The sequence below is a fragment of the Xenopus tropicalis genome, chromosome 5 (genome assembly GCF_000004195.4).
Source record: "Xenopus tropicalis strain Nigerian chromosome 5, UCB_Xtro_10.0, whole genome shotgun sequence".
NCBI lineage: Eukaryota > Metazoa > Chordata > Amphibia > Anura > Pipidae > Xenopus > Xenopus tropicalis.
This window is the reverse complement of record NC_030681.2, coordinates 159955964-159978332: the sequence shown is the minus strand read 5'-3', so window position 1 is coordinate 159978332 and position 22369 is coordinate 159955964. Positions and strand designations below refer to the sequence as shown.

The window sequence follows — 22369 nt, the reverse complement described above, 5'->3', positions numbered from 1 at the left end:
GCTGCCCCGCTCTTTGCTGAGGCGGGAAGGAATTGCACTCTTGGAAGCGGTGCTCTGATGTCACTTCCGGTGCCGGAACCGGCCTCAGTACGGACAGGAGCCCTTTAGAACGGCGGCAGCGTGGGGTCAGTATTCGCGGGGAGGCGTTTTGTGTCGGTAGTGGGATTCTGGGAGGCGAGGGGCCGCACCGGTAGGAACTGGGAAACTGAGGGGTCTCTGCTGGGAGTGACGGTATTACCGGGGAGTAACGTGTCCTTATTCCTATGGCCTGGGGGCTAACCCATTGTAAGCAGCAGTCCTGCCCTGCTTTATGGCTGAGATTCTAGCTATCTGTATAACAGAGCATTCTGTCACAGTGGCACAGATCCTATCTGATCCCCCCCATTGTAAGCAGCAGTCCTGCCCTGCTTTATGGCTGAGATTCTAGCTATCTGTATAACAGAGCATTCTGTCACAGTGGCACAGATCCTATCTGATCCCCCCATTGTAAGCAGCAGTCCTGCCCTGCTTTATGGCTGAGATTCTAGCTATCTGTATAACAGAGCATTCTGTCACAGTGGCACAGATCCTATCTGATCCCCCCCCCATTGTAAGCAGCAGTCCTGCCCTGCTTTATGGCTGAGATTCTAGCTATCTGTATAACAGAGCATTCTGTCACAGTGGCACAGATCCTATCTGATCCCCCCATTGTAAGCAGCAGTCCTGCCCTGCTTTATGGCTGAGATTCTAGCTATCTGTATAACAGAGCATTCTGTCACAGTGGCACAGATCCTATCTGATCCCCCCATTGTAAGCAGCAGTCCTGCCCTGCTTTATGGCTGAGATTCTAGCTATCTGTATAACAGAGCATTCTGTCACAGTGGCACAGATCCTATCTGATCCCCCCATTGTAAGCAGCAGTCCTGCCCTGCTTTATGGCTGAGATTCTAGCTATCTGTATAACAGAGCATTCTGTCACAGTGGCACAGATCCTATCTGATCCCCCCCCCATTGTAAGCAGCAGTCCTGCCCTGCTTTATGGCTGAGATTCTAGCTATCTGTATAACAGAGCATTCTGTCACAGTGGCACAGATCCTATCTGATCCCCCCCCATTGTAAGCAGCAGTCCTGCCCTGCTTTATGGCTGAGATTCTAGCTATCTGTATAACAGAGCATTCTGTCACAGTGGCACAGATCCTATCTGATCCCCCCATTGTAAGCAGCAGTCCTGCCCTGCTTTATGGCTGAGATTCTAGCTATCTGTATAACAGAGCATTCTGTCACAGTGGCACAGATCCTATCTGATCCCCCCATTGTAAGCAGCAGTCCTGCCCTGCTTTATGGCTGAGATTCTAGCTATCTGTATAACAGAGCATTCTGTCACAGTGGCACAGATCCTATCTGATCCCCCCCCATTGTAAGCAGCAGTCCTGCCCTGCTTTATGGCTGAGATTCTAGCTATCTGTATAACAGAGCATTCTGTCACAGTGGCACAGATCCTATCTGATCCCCCCATTGTAAGCAGCAGTCCTGCCCTGCTTTATGGCTGAGATTCTAGCTATCTGTATAACAGAGCATTCTGTCACAGTGGCACAGATCCTATCTGATCCCCCCCATTGTAAGCAGCAGTCCTGCCCTGCTTTATGGCTGAGATTCTAGCTATCTGTATAACAGAGCATTCTGTCACAGTGGCACAGATCCTATCTGATCCCCCCATTGTAAGCAGCAGTCCTGCCCTGCTTTATGGCTGAGATTCTAGCTATCTGTATAACAGAGCATTCTGTCACAGTGGCACAGATCCTATCTGATCCCCCCCATTGTAAGCAGCAGTCCTGCCCTGCTTTATGGCTGAGATTCTAGCTATCTGTATAACAGAGCATTCTGTCACAGTGGCACAGATCCTATCTGATCCCCCCATTGTAAGCAGCAGTCCTGCCCTGCTTTATGGCTGAGATTCTAGCTATCTGTATAACAGAGCATTCTGTCACAGTGGCACAGATCCTATCTGATCCCCCCCATTGTAAGCAGCAGTCCTGCCCTGCTTTATGGCTGAGATTCTAGCTATCTGTATAACAGAGCATTCTGTCACAGTGGCACAGATCCTATCTGATCCCCCCATTGTAAGCAGCAGTCCTGCCCTGCTTTATGGCTGAGATTCTAGCTATCTGTATAACAGAGCATTCTGTCACAGTGGCACAGATCCTATCTGATCCCCCCATTGTAAGCAGCAGTCCTGCCCTGCTTTATGGCTGAGATTCTAGCTATCTGTATAACAGAGCATTCTGTCACAGTGGCACAGATCCTATCTGATCCCCCCATTGTAAGCAGCAGTCCTGCCCTGCTTTATGGCTGAGATTCTAGCTATCTGTATAACAGAGCATTCTGTCACAGTGGCACAGATCCTATCTGATCCCCCCCCCATTGTAAGCAGCAGTCCTGCCCTGCTTTATGGCTGAGATTCTAGCTATCTGTATAACAGAGCATTCTGTCACAGTGGCACAGATCCTATCTGATCCCCCCCCATTGTAAGCAGCAGTCCTGCCCTGCTTTATGGCTGAGATTCTAGCTATCTGTATAACAGAGCATTCTGTCACAGTGGCACAGATCCTATCTGATCCCCCCATTGTAAGCAGCAGTCCTGCCCTGCTTTATGGCTGAGATTCTAGCTATCTGTATAACAGAGCATTCTGTCACAGTGGCACAGATCCTATCTGATCCCCCCATTGTAAGCAGCAGTCCTGCCCTGCTTTATGGCTGAGATTCTAGCTATCTGTATAACAGAGCATTCTGTCACAGTGGCACAGATCCTATCTGATCCCCCCATTGTAAGCAGCAGTCCTGCCCTGCTTTATGGCTGAGATTCTAGCTATCTGTATAACAGAGCATTCTGTCACAGTGGCACAGATCCTATCTGATCCCCCCATTGTAAGCAGCAGTCCTGCCCTGCTTTATGGCTGAGATTCTAGCTATCTGTATAACAGAGCATTCTGTCACAGTGGCACAGATCCTATCTGATCCCCCCATTGTAAGCAGCAGTCCTGCCCTGCTTTATGGCTGAGATTCTAGCTATCTGTATAACAGAGCATTCTGTCACAGTGGCACAGATCCTATCTGATCCCCCCATTGTAAGCAGCAGTCCTGCCCTGCTTTATGGCTGAGATTCTAGCTATCTGTATAACAGAGCATTCTGTCACAGTGGCACAGATCCTATCTGATCCCCCCATTGTAAGCAGCAGTCCTGCCCTGCTTTATGGCTGAGATTCTAGCTATCTGTATAACAGAGCATTCTGTCACAGTGGCACAGATCCTATCTGATCCCCCCCCCATTGTAAGCAGCAGTCCTGCCCTGCTTTATGGCTGAGATTCTAGCTATCTGTATAACAGAGCATTCTGTCACAGTGGCACAGATCCTATCTGATCCCCCCCCATTGTAAGCAGCAGTCCTGCCCTGCTTTATGGCTGAGATTCTAGCTATCTGTATAACAGAGCATTCTGTCACAGTGGCACAGATCCTATCTGATCCCCCCATTGTAAGCAGCAGTCCTGCCCTGCTTTATGGCTGAGATTCTAGCTATCTGTATAACAGAGCATTCTGTCACAGTGGCACAGATCCTATCTGATCCCCCCATTGTAAGCAGCAGTCCTGCCCTGCTTTATGGCTGAGATTCTAGCTATCTGTATAACAGAGCATTCTGTCACAGTGGCACAGATCCTATCTGATCCCCCCATTGTAAGCAGCAGTCCTGCCCTGCTTTATGGCTGAGATTCTAGCTATCTGTATAACAGAGCATTCTGTCACAGTGGCACAGATCCTATCTGATCCCCCCATTGTAAGCAGCAGTCCTGCCCTGCTTTATGGCTGAGATTCTAGCTATCTGTATAACAGAGCATTCTGTCACAGTGGCACAGATCCTATCTGATCCCCCCCATTGTAAGCAGCAGTCCTGCCCTGCTTTATGGCTGAGATTCTAGCTATCTGTATAACAGAACATTCTGTCACAGTGGCACAGATCCTATCTGATCCCCCCATTGTAAGCAGCAGTCCTGCCCTGCTTTATGGCTGAGATTCTAGCTATCTGTATAACAGAGCATTCTGTCACAGTGGCACAGATCCTATCTGATCCCCCCATTGTAAGCAGCAGTCCTGCCCTGCTTTATGGCTGAGATTCTAGCTATCTGTATAACAGAGCATTCTGTCACAGTGGCACAGATCCTATCTGATCCCCCCATTGTAAGCAGCAGTCCTGCCCTGCTTTATGGCTGAGATTCTAGCTATCTGTATAACAGAGCATTCTGTCACAGTGGCACAGATCCTATCTGATCCCCCCATTGTAAGCAGCAGTCCTGCCCTGCTTTATGGCTGAGATTCTAGCTATCTGTATAACAGAGCATTCTGTCACAGTGGCACAGATCCTATCTGATCCCCCCCATTGTAAGCAGCAGTCCTGCCCTGCTTTATGGCTGAGATTCTAGCTATCTGTATAACAGAACATTCTGTCACAGTGGCACAGATCCTATCTGATCCCCCCCCCATTGTAAGCAGCAGTCCTGCCCTGCTTTATGGCTGAGATTCTAGCTATCTGTATAACAGAGCATTCTGTCACAGTGGCACAGATCCTATCTGATCCCCCCCCATTGTAAGCAGCAGTCCTGCCCTGCTTTATGGCTGAGATTCTAGCTATCTGTATAACAGAGCATTCTGTCACAGTGGCACAGATCCTATCTGATCCCCCCATTGTAAGCAGCAGTCCTGCCCTGCTTTATGGCTGAGATTCTAGCTATCTGTATAACAGAGCATTCTGTCACAGTGGCACAGATCCTATCTGATCCCCCCATTGTAAGCAGCAGTCCTGCCCTGCTTTATGGCTGAGATTCTAGCTATCTGTATAACAGAGCATTCTGTCACAGTGGCACAGATCCTATCTGATCCCCCCATTGTAAGCAGCAGTCCTGCCCTGCTTTATGGCTGAGATTCTAGCTATCTGTATAACAGAGCATTCTGTCACAGTGGCACAGATCCTATCTGATCCCCCCATTGTAAGCAGCAGTCCTGCCCTGCTTTATGGCTGAGATTCTAGCTATCTGTATAACAGAGCATTCTGTCACAGTGGCACAGATCCTATCTGATCCCCCCCATTGTAAGCAGCAGTCCTGCCCTGCTTTATGGCTGAGATTCTAGCTATCTGTATAACAGAACATTCTGTCACAGTGGCACAGATCCTATCTGATCCCCCCATTGTAAGCAGCAGTCCTGCCCTGCTTTATGGCTGAGATTCTAGCTATCTGTATAACAGAGCATTCTGTCACAGTGGCACAGATCCTATCTGATCCCCCCATTGTAAGCAGCAGTCCTGCCCTGCTTTATGGCTGAGATTCTAGCTATCTGTATAACAGAGCATTCTGTCACAGTGGCACAGATCCTATCTGATCCCCCCATTGTAAGCAGCAGTCCTGCCCTGCTTTATGGCTGAGATTCTAGCTATCTGTATAACAGAGCATTCTGTCACAGTGGCACAGATCCTATCTGATCCCCCCCATTGTAAGCAGCAGTCCTGCCCTGCTTTATGGCTGAGATTCTAGCTATCTGTATAACAGAACATTCTGTCACAGTGGCACAGATCCTATCTGATCCCCCCATTGTAAGCAGCAGTCCTGCCCTGCTTTATGGCTGAGATTCTAGCTATCTGTATAACAGAGCATTCTGTCACAGTGGCACAGATCCTATCTGATCCCCCCATTGTAAGCAGCAGTCCTGCCCTGCTTTATGGCTGAGATTCTAGCTATCTGTATAACAGAGCATTCTGTCACAGTGGCACAGATCCTATCTGATCCCCCCATTGTAAGCAGCAGTCCTGCCCTGCTTTATGGCTGAGATTCTAGCTATCTGTATAACAGAGCATTCTGTCACAGTGGCACAGATCCTATCTGATCCCCCCCATTGTAAGCAGCAGTCCTGCCCTGCTTTATGGCTGAGATTCTAGCTATCTGTATAACAGAGCATTCTGTCACAGTGGCACAGATCCTATCTGATCCCCCCCATTGTAAGCAGCAGTCCTGCCCTGCTTTATGGCTGAGATTCTAGCTATCTGTATAACAGAGCATTCTGTCACAGTGGCACAGATCTGATTGGATGCAGCCATTCTGCTGTAATTTAAAGCTAATTACACGTTAATTCTTGGCAGCGCAGTATCAAGTCTCGGATCTGAATGATCGGCGCCGCTGGAAGAGAACACAGGACATAAGACCAGCTCTGCATTAGCCACGTCTGTACCACGGACCCACCATGGTCTTCTACTTCACAAGCAATGGTACGTAGACTGTGACTTTATTCCCATAGAAGGGGGAAACACTGATATACAATCTGTACCATTATAGCTAAAGGGGAACTAAAGCCTAACTAAAGAAGTAGACTAGAAATGTGGTACATGATGTTTTGTGGTTCTGTACCAGCCCAAGGGAAGAACTGTGCCCCCGGAGATGCCCCCAAGAGCCCCCATCTTCTCTTCTGCTGATTCCCATCCTGATATACTGTATATATAGAATATAAATGTCCCAATATACTGTATATATGGAATATCAATGGCCCAATATACTGTATATATGGAATATCAATGTCCCAATATACTGTATATATGGAATATCAATGGCCCAATATACTGTATATATGGAATATCAATGTCCCAATATACTGTATATATGGAATATCAATGGCCCAATATACTGTATATATGGAATATCAATGGCCCAATATACTGTATATATGGAATATAAATGGCCCAATATACTGTATACAGTATACAGTATATTGGGCCATTTATATTCCATATATACAGTATATTGGGCCATTGATATTCCATATATACAGTATATTGGGCCATTGATATTCCATATATACAGTATATTGGGACATTGATATTCCATATATACAGTATATTGGGCCATTGAATTTCTATTTACATATGTACGTAGAGCTGCCGGTGGGCAGCCGGTCCCTACACTGTATGTAATGAGGCTCTCTGGTCCGGTAGGAATTCCCTCCCAATGGGATCCTGCCTGATCAGCTTCATTCCCAGCATTCATTGGCTGCAGTCTGACCCCTCTCTGCCTTTTCTTTCCTCCAGTTATTTCCCCGCCCTACACTATGTACATGGGCAAGGACAAGTATGAGAGTAAGTGATATTTATTGTTATTTATGTACTTGGCACTGACATATCCTGCAGCACTGACATAGATTATATATCATTCTGTCAGTCCCTGCCCCAGTGAGCTTACAATCTAAGGTCCCTATCACATTCCCATCAGCCCCTGCCCCAGTGAGCTTACAATCTAAGGTCCCTATCACATTCCCATCAGCCCCTGCGAGCTTACAATCTAAGGTCCCTATCACATTCCCATCAGTCCCTGCCCCAGTGAGCTTACAATCTAAGGTCCCTATCACATTCCCATCAGCCCCTGCGAGCTTACAATCTAAGGTCCCTATCACATTCCCATCAGTCCCTGCCCCAGTGAGCTTACAATCTAAGGTCCCTATCACATTCCCATCAGCCCCTGCCCCAGTGAGCTTACAATCTAAGGCCCCCATTCCCATTAGTCCCTGCCCCAGTGAGATTAACCTAGGGCCCCAGCACTATAGGGCAGCAGTTGCTCAGTTCTCCCTACCTGCCCTATAACAGCAGGGCACTGGCCCTATGAGCTGTGGCAATGCCTGTGGGGCCCTATGAGCTGTGGCAATGCCTGCGGGGCCCTATGAGCTGTGGCAATGCCTGCGGGGCCCTATGAGCTGTGGCCTGTGGCAATGCCTGCGGGGCCCTATGAGCTGTGGCAATGCCTGCGGGGCCCTATGAGCTGTGGCAATGCCTGCGGGGCCCTATGAGCTGTGGCAATGCCTGCGGGGCCCTATGAGCTGTGGCAATGCCTGCGGGGCCCTATGAGCTGTGGCAATGCCTGCGGGGCCCTATGAGCTGTGGCAATGCCTGCGGGGCCCTATGAGCTGTGGCAATGCCTGCGGGGCCCTATGAGCTGTGGCAATGCCTGCGGGGCCCTATGAGCTGTGGCAATGCCTGCGGGGCCCTATGAGCTGTGGCAATGCCTGCGGGGCCCTATGAGCTGTGGCAATGCCTGCGGGGCCCTATGAGCTGTGCCAATGCCTGCGGGGCCCTATGAGCTGTGCCAATGCCTGCGGGGCCCTATGAGCTGTGCCAATGCCTGCGGGGCCCTATGAGCTGTGCCAATGCCTGCGGGGCCCTATGAGCTGTGCCAATGCCTGCGGGGCCCTATGAGCTGTGGCAATGCCTACAGAGGATATTGGGAAAGGATTGCTCATTTACTGACCCCTGCGATCTGCGAGGCTCTTTGTGGCCAGTAGGTGGGGCCCTTGCTCTGCTGTGGGGGGGTCGGTGCAGGGAACTGAGCTGCACACTGGGTGCCCTTGGCCTTGGGCCGTTCTGGTGTTTCATTTCACTGCCGGTATCTAACGCTTGTTTCCCCGGTGCCTCAGATGAAGACCTGATAAAGTACGGCTGGCCGGAGGATATCTGGTAAGTAACGCGGATGGGGGGGGGGGACTGTGTGGCGCTGTTATTAACTTTATCACTTCCTGGGAGAAGAAATCCTTTGTGCCCCCCCAACTGCTACTATTGGGCATCACACAGGCCCATTGATATGGTGCCCCCCTTACTGGTTCCATAGGCGCTTCCTATGATCCAATGGTTGCCCCCTTGGCCCAGTTGTTCCCAGCATGAGTGACCAAGTTGGGCCCATTGCCCCAGTTGCCCAGTGGCAAGGATGGGTGGGGTATGGGTGGCTACGCAAACCCATTCTCTATCCTCTGCCTGTAATATGATTGGACCGTATGGCAATTGTGAGCCCCTAACCCGCTGCTCTGTGCCCCCCGCAGGTTCCACGTGGATAAACTCTCATCCGCCCACGTTTATCTCCGGCTACAAAAGGTAAAGTAAGACACACCCACTTGCACCATGTGATCAGCTCTAGGCCCCTCCCCCCACTCCTATGGGTATCCCACCTTCTACATCTGCCCATGATCCCCCCCCCAAGCTGTCAGTAGATGGAATGTTCTGCCTGGACTGACCAGCTGGATTGCAGGGTGGGGGTATCTAAACTGCCCCCGACGGAGGCCATACAAGCCCAGATGGTCAGGCAATAAGGCACAGATAGGCCAACCTCACCGCCCATTTGCAATTGGTCCTCATTTTTTTTTTAATTAAGTTTTTAAATTATTTTACTTGTTTAGCAGCTGTCCAGTTTGGAGTTTCAGCAGCTGTCTGGTTGCTAGGGTTCAAATGACCTTAGTAACCAGGTTATGGTTATGAGTTAATTAACTCATTAGCAGAAGCAGAGGTTTCCAAGCTGGGGGGCTGCCCCCTTAAGGGGCTCAGTATATAATGGGAGGTGGGTTATGGGATGTATTAACCCGTTACTGTACTCGTGCTTGCGTTACAGGATCAGACGATAGAGGACATCCCCAAGGAAGTGCTATTGGACTGCGCCCAGCTGGTAAAGGCCAACAGCATACAAGGTGCGTGTAAGGGGAACATACAATGGGGGGGCAATTCTCAGCCGAATCCGGGACCGTATGTATCATGTACGGCGCTCTGCTTCTTAAAGTGGCGGTTCACCTTTTATGTTAACTTTTAGTATGTTATACAATGGACCATTCTTAGCAACTTTTCAATTGGTCTTTATTATTTATTCTTTATAGTTATTTAATTATTTGCCTTCTTCTTCCAACTCTTTGCAGCTTTCAAATGGGGGTCAGTGACCCCGGCAGCCAAACCCTATTGCTCTGTGAGGCTCCAGTTTTATTGTTATTGTTACTTTTTATTCCTTACTTTTCTTTTTAGGCGCTTCCCTATTCATATACCAGTCTCTCAGTCAAACCACTGCCTGGTTGCTAAAGTACTTTGAACCCTAGCAACCAGATAACTGCTTAAATTCCAAACTGGAGAGCTGCTGAACAAAAAGTGAAATTATTAAAAAAAAACTACAAACAAAATGGGGTTGTTCACTTTTAAATTAACTATTAGTATGATGTAGAGACTGATATTCTGAAACAATTTGCAATTGGGCTTCATTTTTTATTTGTGATTTTACGATTAGTTCAGCAGCTCTCCAGGCTGGAGTTTTAGCTGTTATCTGGTTGCTAGGGTCCAAATTACCTTAGCAACCAGGCAGTGGTTTGAAGGAGAGGCTGGTATATGAATAGGGGAGGGGCTGAATAAAAAGATAAGGAATAAAAAGTAACAATAACAATAAAACTGGAGCCTCACAGAGCAATAGGGTTTGGCTGCCGGGGTCAGTGACCCCCATTTGGAAGCTGCAAAGAGTCAGAACTGGAAGGTAATTAAAAAAACTATAAAAAAAAAAAAAAAAATGAATGAAGACCAATTGAAAAGTTGCTTAGAATTAGCCATATAACATACTGACCACCCCTTTAACTGTCTTGTCTAGTGACAAGCAGGCCCCCCCGGCCCCCCTAGATATAATCTCCCTAGTGAAACCCACCGACCCTTATTACATTGTGTGGTTCCTTACAGGCTGCAAGATGAACAACATCAATGTCGTGTACACGCCGTGGGCCAACCTGAAGAAAACTGCCGACATGGACATTGGCCAGATAGGATTCCACCGGCAGAAAGATGTAAATAAGCCCTAATAACAGGATGTGCAAAGCATTGTGGGAGCTTTGGGTATCCGGTTGTTTCTGGGCTCCTACTCCCAGCATGCCCTTACCGTCACTTCTGTTTGGGAGCATCCTGGGAGTTGTAGCTCAGCAACATAATCTGGAGAGCAAGGTACAAGGAATGGGTTAAAAGTGAAATACAGTAACTGACCAGCAGAGGGAGCTTGTGAGGCAGCAGTGGATTTGTATAGTCAGCAATGTGTTTAAAGGGGAGATCCACCTTTTATTTAACTTTTAGTACAGAACGGCCTATTCCTAGCAACTTTGTAATTGGTCTTCATTATTTATTTTTTATAGTTTTTAAATTATTTGCCTTCTTCTTCCCCAGCGTCGCTGTCTATGTTAACCCCTTTTCTGCCGAGCAGTAAAACCGTTATTCTGCCCAATGCGGGCTTTAAGGGGGGCGGTTCACCTCAAACTTTTAATATGTTAAAGAATGGCCAATTCTAAGCTACTTTTCAATTGGTCTTCATTATTTATTTGTTATAGTTCTTGAATTATTTGCCTTCTTCCAACTCTTCCAAATGGGGGTCACTGACCCCGGCAGCCAAAAACCATTTCTCTATGAGGCTCCCGTTTTATTGTTATTGTTATTTTTTATTCCTTATCTCTCTATGCAGGCCCTCCTCCTATTCATATTCCCATCTCTCATTTAAACCACTTCCTGGTTGCTAGGGTAAGTAAGACTCTAGCAACTGGATAGCTGCTAAAATACCAAATGGAGAGCTACTAAAAGGAAAGCTAAATAACCAAACTACCATAAATAATGAAGACCAACTGTAAGTTGTCTCAGAATATCAATGTCTGCATCATATTAAAAGTTAAATGGAAGGGGAACTGCGAATAGGCTGTATTTATCAGACTTTAGGGAGATATTATATGTACAAGAGCAATATGGCCGACATGCCCAGCTTGGCCTGGCTACTTACCTCATGTACAGCTTGGCCAACCCCAGGCCTAGGAGAAGGGCCAAAGTGCTGGCCAAGCCTGGCTATACTCAAGGCCCTATAATAAGGATTATATTGGTGTGACTGTCTCTTTAAGACGTGCCAGCTGCATTTAGCTCCGCCCTCAATTGTGTCCATTCCGGCAGGTAAAGACCATGACGGTGGAGAAGGTGAGCAAGATAGTGAACCGCCTAGAGAAAACGAAAGATGAGCGATTCCCCGACCTGGCGGCAGAGAAGGAGGCGCGGGACCGAGAGGAGCGGAACGAGAAGAAAGCGCAGATACAGGAGATAAAGAGGAAAGAGAAGGAGGAGATGAAAAAGAAAAAGGAAATGGATGAACTCAGGTGGGATAGTCTCTCAGGAGTATCTGGAGTCAGAACCAGCAGTGCAGGGAAGGGAAAGGGACAGACACAGTGACAGTTACACATAACTATAAACCCAGTGAGAATGAGGGATGAATGGATATTGGGGAGTTGTATCAGGAGTCAGAACCAGCAGTGCAGGGAAGGGAAAGGGACAGACACAGTGACAGTTACACATAACTATAAACCCAGTGAGAATGAGGAATGAATGGGTATTGGGGAGTTGTATCAGGAGTCAGAACCAGCAGTGCAGGGAAGGGAAAGGGACAGACACAGTGACAGTTACACATAACTATAAACCCAGTGAGAATGAGGAATGAATGGGTATTGGGGAGTTGTATCAGGAGTCAGAACCAGCAGTGCAGGGAAGGGAAAGGGACAGACACAGTGACAGTTACACATAACTATAAACCCAGTGAGAATGAGGAATGAATGGGTATTGGGGAGTTGTATCAGGAGTCAGAACCAGCAGTGCAGGGAAGGCAAAGGGACAGACACAGTGACAGTTACACATAACTATAAACCCAGTGAGAATGAGGAATGAATGGGTATTGGGGAGTTGTATCAGGAGTCAGAACCAGCAGTGCAGGGAAGGGAAAGGGACAGACACAGTGACAGTTACACATAACTATAAACCCAGTGAGAATGAGGAATGAATGGGTATTGGGGAGTTGTATCAGGAGTCAGAACCAGCAGTGCAGGGAAGGGAAAGGGACAGACACAGTGACAGTTACACATAACTATAAATCCAGTGAGAATGAGGAATGAATGGGTATTGGGGAGTTGTATCAGGAGTCAGAACCAGCAGTGCAGGGAAGGCAAAGGGACAGACACAGTGACAGTTACACATAACTATAAACCCAGTGAGAATGAGGAATGAATGGATATTGGGGAGTTGTATCAGGAGTCAGAACCAGCAGTGCAGGGAAGGGAAAGGGACAGACACAGTGACAGTTACACATAACTATAAACCCAGTGAGAATGAGGAATGAATGGATATTGGGGAGTTGTATCAGGAGTCAGAACCAGCAGTGCAGGGAAGGGAAAGGGACAGACACAGTGACAGTTACACATAACTATAAACCCAGTGAGAATGAGGAATGAATGGATATTGGGGAGTTGTATCAGGAGTCAGAACCAGCAGTGCAGGGAAGGGAAAGGGACAGACACAGTGACAGTTACACATAACTATAAACCCAGTGAGAATGAGGGATGAATGGGTATTGGGGAGTTGTATCAGGAGTCAGAACCAGCAGTGCAGAGAAGGGAAAGGGACAGACACAGTGACAGTTACACATAACTATAAATCCAGTGAGAATGAGGAATGAATGGGTATTGGGGAGTTGTATCAGGAGTCAGAACCAGCAGTGCAGGGAAGGCAAAGGGACAGACACAGTGACAGTTACACATAACTATAAACCCAGTGAGAATGAGGAATGAATGGGTATTGGGGAGTTGTATCAGGAGTCAGAACCAGCAGTGCAGAGAAGGGAAAGGGACAGACACAGTGACAGTTACACATAACTATAAACCCAGTGAGAATGAGGAATGAATGGATATTGGGGAGTTGTATCAGGAGTCAGAACCAGCAGTGCAGGGAAGGGAAAGGGACAGACACAGTGACAGTTACACATAACTATAAACCCAGTGAGAATGAGGAATGAATGGATATTGGGGAGTTGTATCAGGAGTCAGAACCAGCAGTGCAGGGAAGGGAAAGGGACAGACACAGTGACAGTTACACATAACTATAAACCCAGTGAGAATGAGGAATGAATGGATATTGGGGAGTTGTATCAGGAGTCAGAACCAGCAGTGCAGGGAAGGGAAAGGGACAGACACAGTGACAGTTACACATAACTATAAACCCAGTGAGAATGAGGGATGAATGGGTATTGGGGAGTTGTATCAGGAGTCAGAACCAGCAGTGCAGAGAAGGGAAAGGGACAGACACAGTGACAGTTACACATAACTATAAACCCAGTGAGAATGAGGGATGAATGGATATTGGGGAGTTGTATCAGGAGTCAGAACCAGCAGTGCAGGGAAGGGAAAGGGACAGACACAGTGACAGTTACACATAACTATAAACCCAGTGAGAATGAGGGATGAATGGATATTGGGGAGTTGTATCAGGAGTCAGAACCAGCAGTGCAGGGAAGGGAAAGGGACAGACACAGTGACAGTTACACATAACTATAAACCCAGTGAGAATGAGGGATGAATGGATATTGGGGAGTTGTATCAGGAGTCAGAACCAGCAGTGCAGGGAAGGGAAAGGGACAGACACAGTGACAGTTACACATAACTATAAACCCAGTGAGAATGAGGAATGAATGGATATTGGGGAGTTGTATCAGGAGTCAGAACCAGCAGTGCAGGGAAGGGAAAGGGACAGACACAGTGACAGTTACACATAACTATAAACCCAGTGAGAATGAGGAATGAATGGGTATTGGGGAGTTGTATCAGGAGTCAGAACCAGCAGTGCAGGGAAGGGAAAGGGACAGACACAGTGACAGTTACACATAACTATAAACCCAGTGAGAACATGTTATGTTTGGGTTTATATCCCCTTTAATGTTGCTCTCAGGGAGGCTAAGAGCCAATGAATGACCTTATTCTGTTTACGGCACATTAACCCTGTTGGGACTGGGAGCTGCCAGTGTGTTGAGGTTGGGGGCCAGCTCTCTGCCTTCCCATCAGCCCCTGTGCTGTGAGTAATGTTATTGCCACCCCTGGGGAGGGCAGTATAGGCACTGGGGGCAGCCGTATGGGTGGGGCTGGGGGGGTTGTTGCACAACAGTGGAAGACAAACAAGTCTGGAACGTGAGAGAATTCACTCGGGAACGTTGTGTTGCAATGAAGGAGCCGCACTCACTATTCCGGGTACATGAGTCACACACAGACCGTGCATCTCCTTATATTATACACATTGGGGGAGTGTAGTGCATGTTATACTGTGTATGCGGCGCACACGCGTGTGCTGTGTTCCCTGCAGCCGCCATTACTCACTGTGGGTTTCTCTCCAATCCAGGAGCTACTCTTCCCTCATGAAATCAGAGAACATGTCGTCCAATCAGGTAAGTGCCCAGGGATGTTGGCCAAACTCTGTGCTGTGATTGGGCGGGAGGTTTGGCGCCGGCCTGTGCCGCGGGCTGATACGGAGCGTAGGATCCGTGTTTGGATAACAAGTTACACGTGTGTTTGCTGTGCCTTCCTATGAGCTGTCGGGCTATTCTAGGACACAATTTAAAGGGGAAGCTAAACCAATGCTGAAGAGTTTATACATAGTTATCCTGTGTTATTGCCTGTTTGCACCCCTGGAATCCTTATATTAACCCCTCTGCTTCTGAGGCACTCAGACACCAGCGTCGCTGTCTATATTAACCCCTTTCCTGCCGAGCAGCGCGACATTTATTCTGCCCAATGCAGGCTTTCAAGGGGCGGGTAACCTTCAAGTTAACGTTTAATATGTTAAAGAATGGCCAATGCTAAGCTACTTTTCAATTGGTCTTCATGATGTATTTGTTATAGTTTTTGAATTAGTTGCCTTTTTCCAACTCTCTGCCGTTTTCAAATGGGGGTCACTGACCCCGGCAGCCAAACCCTATTGCTCTGTGAGGCTTTATTGTTATTGTTACTTTTGTAACTTTATTTTCTATTCAGCCCCTCCCCTATTCATATACCAGTCTCTCATCCAAACCACTCCCTGGTTGCTAAGGTAACTTGGACCCTAGCAACCACTGAAAATAAAATAACTAAAAAACTACAAATAAAAAATGAAGACCAATTGCAAATTGTCAAAGAATATCACTCTAAGTCATACTAAAAGATGAACAGCCCCTTTTATGATTTAATAACCACCCTATGGGCAAGAACGGCATTCTGGCCTTGCTTTATGGCAATTGAGTGAATGTTCACTGCTGAAATCTCCTTTTCTGTGCGCAGGATGGAAATGACTCCGATGATTTCATGTAGTCGCCGCTGCCGCCACAACGGAACAGAACTGGTTACCAGGGGTCTCGACGCCGCCGATATCGGCAAACACGGAGTTAACTCTACATCATGCTTTGCCGCTCCAGCCTGGCTCCTCATTCATGGCTTCAGCCTCGGGGAACGGGGTGCAGAAGAGACCCCCCCACATTTGTTGATCATCCATTTGTTACAGTAGAGTTGGGGGGGAGGCACGCGGAATTGTATACACAGGGATCACTAGTGACTGTGCCTTGTGCCTGCCCCGGTGCATTATGGGTCAGCCGTGCTTGCCTGGATGGGACATCCTGATTGGATAGCTGATCGTTGCCTCCCCGCCGCCATATACAGACGCAGCATTTCCCAGCAGCCCCCCCTGGATTCCCGCAGTGAGAGCTTTAAAGGGACTTTGGGAACATCGGAATTCTATTTGCTCAAAGTCTTGGTGGGACCTGAGTCCCCTTAGCTCCTCCCCTGAAACTGCCGATTCCTTCCGTATTCCTGCTTTGGTTATCCAGCCGCCCAATGAGGCCTCACCGGGAAATAAAGGCAACACTCGTACATTCACTGTGGCCCTTTATTTGCTGCATGACCCTTAGTACTAAGCACAGTTCAGCAGGAACAGCCCCCTAAGTTTGCCCATAGCCTGTACAGAGAGATACCATAAAACTATGGCACATAGGGATTCCCCTGTACTAAGCACAATTCAGCAGGAACAGCCCCCTAAGTTTGCCCATAGCCTGTACAGAGAGATACCATAAAACTATGGCACATAGGGATTCCCCTGTACTAAGCACAGTTCAGCAGGAACAGCCCCCTAAGTTTGCCCATAGCCTGTACAGAGAGATACCATAAAACTATGGCACATAGGGATTCCCCTGTACTAAGCACAGTTCAGCAGGAACAGCCCCCTAAGTTTGCCCATAGCCTGTACAGAGAGATACCATAAAACTATGGCACATAGGGATTCCCCTGTACTAAGCACAATTCAGCAGGAACAGCCCCTAAGTTTGCCCATAGCCTGTACAGAGAGATACCATAAAACTATGGCACATAGGGATTCCCCTGTACTAAGCACAATTCAGCAGGAACAGCCCCTAAGTTTGCCCATAGCCTGTACAGAGAGATACCATAAAACTATGGCACATAGGGATTCCCCTGTACTAAGCACAATTCAGCAGGAACAGCCCCTAAGTTTGCCCATAGCCTGTACAGAGAGATACCATAAAACTATGGCACATAGGGATTCCCCTGTACTAAGCACAATTCAGCAGGAACAGCCCATAAAGCTGTATGAGTGTAACTGTTCTTATCAGGGTTTCTCTGATCAGTTCGGGGGGCAGTTCCCGGCGCAGTAGTAGGTTAGTACATACCCCGGGCTCTGGGCCCCTTCCCTTACTCAGTAAATGATACATTTAGTTCCAGCCAATCACTGATCAAGTTACAGGCTGCGTCACTTGGATAGAAGATCAGAGAGATTTGCTGCACTTTGTTGTATCCTCTTGGGCCCGATACTGTGTCGGATCAAGGCGAGACCCCCGGGGGCAGGGAGGGGGGGGCATCACTTTGGCCAATGGCTGCTTGTTTTCTTTCCAACTATTGTTTTATTTGCGGTTCTTTTCCATCCGGGGCCCAAACATTGATTCTTCCCTACGTCCTACTGCCCTTAGGCTCCAAGCACCGCCCTTGGGCTCCAAGCACCGCCCCTATTAGCTTCTGCAGAATGGAAATCACTGAGTTGGGCAATTGGTCATTTAGTCACCCTGGGCAAGTTGGCTCCAGCTCAGTGAGCCACAGCGGCCAGTTAGGGACTTTCATTATTCTACTGTACAGTCTGATTGGCTGCTGCGGGTTGGTAAATGGGCCCCTGCTGTAGAGAAGTCTGTAGGGTCAGTGATGCCTGTGGGACGGGGCGGGGCCTGTGGGACTGTTGTCTGGTTGTCAGGGTCACTGACCCCTGTATATATATATATATATATATATTCATTGTTATTATGGTATTACTTATCTTTCTATTTATGGTTCAGTCTGATTTCCAAGATTCTGTCTGTTGCTATGGTAGGGGCGACCCCAGCAACCAGATGGCAAAGGAAATAGGCAACCTGGAGAGATACAAAGCGATACGTTAATCCAGAAGAAATTGCATTTAAATATGAATCAGAATAAAAGTAATTTATGCCCTTTAAAACCAAAGGGCTGCTGTGTGTGAGGGGGCAACCATCTGCCCCATCAGCCTTTCTCAGGGCAACTCTCTGCCCCTCCCCCTACTGTATCTCTGTGCCCCTCCCCCTACTGTATCTCTCTGCCCCTCCCCTACTGTATCTCTGTGCCCCTCCCCCTACTGTATCTCTGTGCCCCTCCCCCTACTGTATCTCTGTGCCCCTCCCCCTACTGTATCTCTGTGCCCCTCCCCCTACTGTATCTCTGTGCCCCTCCCCTACTGTATCTCTCTGCCCCTCCCCCTACTGTATCTCTGTGCCCCTCCCCTACTGTATCTCTGTGCCCCTCCCCCTACTGTATCTCTGTGCCCCTCCCCCTACTGTATCTCTGTGCCCCTCCCCCTACTGTATCTCTCTGCCCCTCCCCCTACTGTATCTCTGTGCCCTCCCCTACTGTATCTCTGTGCCCCTCCCCCTACTGTATCTCTGTGCCCCTCCCCTACTGTATCTCTGTGCCCCTCCCCTACTGTATCTCTCTGCCCCTCCCCCTACTGTATCTCTCTGCCCCTCCCCCTACTGTATCTCTGTGCCCCTCCCCCTACTGTATCTCTCTGCCCCTCCCCCTACTGTATCTCTCTGCCCCTCCCCCTACTGTATCTCTGTGCCCCTCCCCCTACTGTATCTCTGTGCCCCTCCCCCTACTGTATCTCTGTGCCCCTGGGATACCAGTTTACCAGTGGGTGCCCTGCAATGACCTTGGCATAATCTCTCCATTATTGCTCTTCAGTGGGCAGCGCCCCCCATAGTCACATTGTTACTCGGCTGCAGTGTCACAGCCAATCACTGCCCGAGCCCTCAGCCCCCGGTTGTACCATGAGTAACCCTATCCTGCCCGTACCCTGTCCTGCCAGCCATACATCTCTGAATTGCAGCCTGGGGTGTCCCAGAGGGTGCCAGGCGCAGCATTGGGTTTAGGGTTCTGCTCAGTGACCAAAGTGACTGGGGTAGGAAATAACTGTGTGTGAATATATAAGTGAATTTCTCTTTTCAGGTTTGTCCACCCCCCCCAAAGCCAATGGATCAGTGAGGGATCACCATGCCCTCCCCCATGCCAATGGATCAGTGAGGGATCACTATGCCCCCCCATGCCAATGGATCAGTGAGGGATCACCATGCCCTCCCCCATGCCAATGGATCAGTGAGGGATCACCATGCCCCCCCATGCAATGGATCAGTGAGGGATCACTATGCCCCCCCCATGCCAATGGATCAGTGAGGGATCACTATGCCCCCCCCATGCCAATGGATCAGTGAGGGATCACTATGCCCCCCCCATGCCAATGGATCAGTGAGGGATCACTATGCCCCCCCCATGCCAATGGATCAGTGAGGGATCACTATGCCCCCCCCATGCCAATGGATCAGTGAGGGATCACTATGCCCCCCCCATGCCAATGGATCAGTGAGGGATCACTATGCCCCCCCCCATGCCAATGGATCAGTGAGGGATCACTATGCCCCCCCATGCCAATGGATCAGTGAGGGATCACCATGCCCTCCCCCATGCCAATGGATCAGTGAGGGATCACTATGCCCTCCCTCATGCCAATGGATCAGTGAGGGATCACTATGCCCCCCCCCATGCCAATGGATCAGTGAGGGATCACCATGCCCCCCCCCCATGCCAATGGATCAGTGAGGGATCACTATGCTCCCCCCCCATGCCAATGGATCAGTGAGGGATCACTATGCTCCCCCCATGCCAATGGATCAGTGAGGGATCACTATGCTCCCCCCATGCCAATGGATCAGTGAGGGATCACTATGCTCCCCCCATGCCAATGGATCAGTGAGGGATCACCATGCCCCCCCCCCATGCCAATGGATCAGTGAGGGATCACTATGCCCCCCCCCATGCCAATGGATCAGTGAGGGATCACTATGCTCCCCCCATGCCAATGGATCAGTGAGGGATCACTATGCCCCCCCCATGCCAATGGATCAGTGAGGGATCACTATGCCCCTCACCAAGCCAATGGAATCCCACTGACACTGGGGGAAAGGCGCTTTTGCCATCAGCACAGGAAGGGTTCCAGCTCTGAGAATTCCTCAGCAGGGGAAGGGTTAATGCTTGACAGGACAAATACACAGAATATACACAGGGTTCCTATTCATTCTGGATCATTTGTGCTGAGGTTGGTGATTGGGGGGGGGGGGGGTAATAAAGGGTAAATAAAGGCAAATGTGCCAGAAATGTTGCAATCCCCAATCAGAGCGGCCAGGAATCACTGGTTATGGGGGGGGGGGGGTAATTAGTCCTGCCCCGGGGGCAATAACGGGAATGTTTGGCTCAATCTTATGGTTCCACCCTCCTGTGTTTGCCCCCCCCCCCAAGCCTGCACTGACCAATGAAATTCACATTTCACAATGTTCCTGGTGCCTCTAGGGGGCGCTGATTGTTCTACTGTGGGAAATGGAACGGGAACATGTTTAACCCCATCATGTCCTTCCCCACAGTTACAGCAGCCGTCTCTATTACAGGGATTGGTCACCTTTGAGTTAATGTTTAATATGATGCAGAGAGCCAAATACCGAGACAACTTGCAGTTGGTCTAAATTTTTTATTTGTAGTTTTTTTAAATGATTTCAGTTTTTGCTCAGCAGCTCTGCAGTTTGGAGACTCAGCAGGTTGCTAGGTTGCAAATTACCTTAGCAACCAGGGAATGATAACAATAACAATAAAACTGGAGCCTCACAGAGCAATAGGGTTTGGCTGCCGGGGTCAGTGACCCCCATTGGAAAGCTGCAAAGAGTCAGAAGAAGAAGGGAGATAATTAATAAACTATAACATAAATAACGAAGACCAATTAAAAAGTTGCTTAGAATTAGTCATTCTATAACAAACTAAAAGCTAACTTAAAGGTGACCCGCCTCTTTAATTGGAAACATTGCCTGATATCCTGTATTCAATCTAGAGTCATGTGACCCTGGGTTACCATCACCTATGAACCCTAGCAACCAAACAGCAAGTTCCGGCTGCTGAGCTCAAATCCAAATCATTAAGAAAGTGCAAGAATTAACCCCAAATAAACCTTAAATCTTAAAGTGCCCCATTTATTGGTTTATTTCCCCTTTAACCAGTTTCTCCAGTGATTTTGAGCAAATCTCTCCTAGACAAAGGCCCCCAAGCCGCCCAACATTCCCCTGAGTGAGCAGAAGCCCCGCCCCCTCCATTAGGGTTTGGCTCCCACTCACTTTCCATCACTCACCCCCTCGCTCTCCAACAACAACACACACTTGCCCTTTGCTGGGAGGGGCCCTATTTGTATGTTTGAGGCTCCCAGAGGGGCCCAATCATTGGCTAATAACAACCCCACTGTTAGTTATGTGGCGAGTTATTGGGCGTTAAAACTGGCCTATAGAAACCCCAACCTGATGACCCCGGAGGGGGAGGAGCTAAGGGGGCCCTTCTGGGTGTATGAGTATGTCAATAATGTTCTTTCCTTCCCATGATTCCTGCTGTTTCCCACTATCCCACCTATTATATCAGCCAGCACTAAGGGAGGGACTAGCGATGCTTCTTCTTGATTGGCTGCGAGTGAGTTTGAATTTCAGCCAGTTACAGAGGAGAATCTGACCCAGGTTTGGTTGGAGAATCACAGACAATATGTGGGGGGGTTCTTGGGAACTCAGGGCACAGAGCGAAACCCAATAATGTGCTTAGGGGCCCAGCTGAATGGCCGACACTGATATAAAGTATTAATGACTCAGTCGTGCCCTATGTTGTCTTCCTGTTGCCCCCCTGCCCCCCTGTAGCCACATTGTCCCACTGCCCTTTTGCTGCTGATTGTACTTTTACCATTACTCAGTGTTGCCATCTCACCTTACTATTGTTATTTTGCCCTACTGCCACCATCTTTGCCCAGCTGCCCTACTGTCCCCCTTTTGTCCTACTGTCCCCCTCTTGCCCTACTGTCCCCCTCTTGCCCTACTGTCCCCCTCTTGCCCAACTGTCCCCCTCTTGCCCTACTGTCTCCATATTGCCCTACTGTCCCCCTCTTGCCCTACTGTCCCCCTCTTGCCCTACTGTCCCCCTCTTGCCCTACTGTCCCCCTCTTGCCCTACTGTCTCCATCTTGTCCTACTGTCTCCATCTTGCCCTACTGTCTCCATCTTGCCCTACTGACTCCATCTTGCCCTACTGTCCCCATCTTGTCCTACTGCCTCCATCTTGTCCCACTGTCTCC

The 22369-nt window shown here is 48.8% G+C and overlaps 1 protein-coding gene across 3 annotated transcripts; it reads left to right on the top strand.

Annotated features, from left to right (window-relative positions):
• ccdc25 (coiled-coil domain containing 25) lies at positions 1 to 16531 on the top strand. 3 transcript variants are annotated; one of them, XM_031901622.1, is made up of 10 exons: positions 1 to 125; positions 6167 to 6287; positions 7101 to 7148; positions 8477 to 8516; positions 8876 to 8927; positions 9439 to 9514; positions 10533 to 10636; positions 11772 to 11971; positions 15027 to 15072; positions 15941 to 16531. In XM_031901622.1, exons 2-10 carry the CDS (start codon positions 6263 to 6265, stop codon positions 15968 to 15970), a joined length of 621 nt encoding a protein of 206 aa, XP_031757482.1. In that variant the 5' UTR covers positions 1 to 125; positions 6167 to 6262; the 3' UTR covers positions 15971 to 16531. The 3 variants fall into 3 exon arrangements, with proteins under 3 accessions (XP_031757482.1, XP_031757483.1, NP_001004803.1); XM_031901623.1 differs by having other exon boundaries at positions 1 to 190; positions 6162 to 6287; NM_001004803.1 differs by having other exon boundaries at positions 92 to 125; positions 6162 to 6287.
• The last annotated feature ends 5838 nt before the right edge of the window (positions 16532 to 22369 follow it).

Coding starts and splice junctions, on each gene's coding strand:
- ccdc25 (XM_031901622.1), top strand. CDS start 6,263: ATGGTCTTCTACTTCACAAGCAATG. Junction 9,515..10,532: donor AAAGGCCAACAGCATACAAG/GTGCGTGTAAGG, acceptor GGTTCCTTACAG/GCTGCAAGATGAACAACATC. Junction 10,637..11,771: donor GATTCCACCGGCAGAAAGAT/GTAAATAAGCCC, acceptor CCATTCCGGCAG/GTAAAGACCATGACGGTGGA.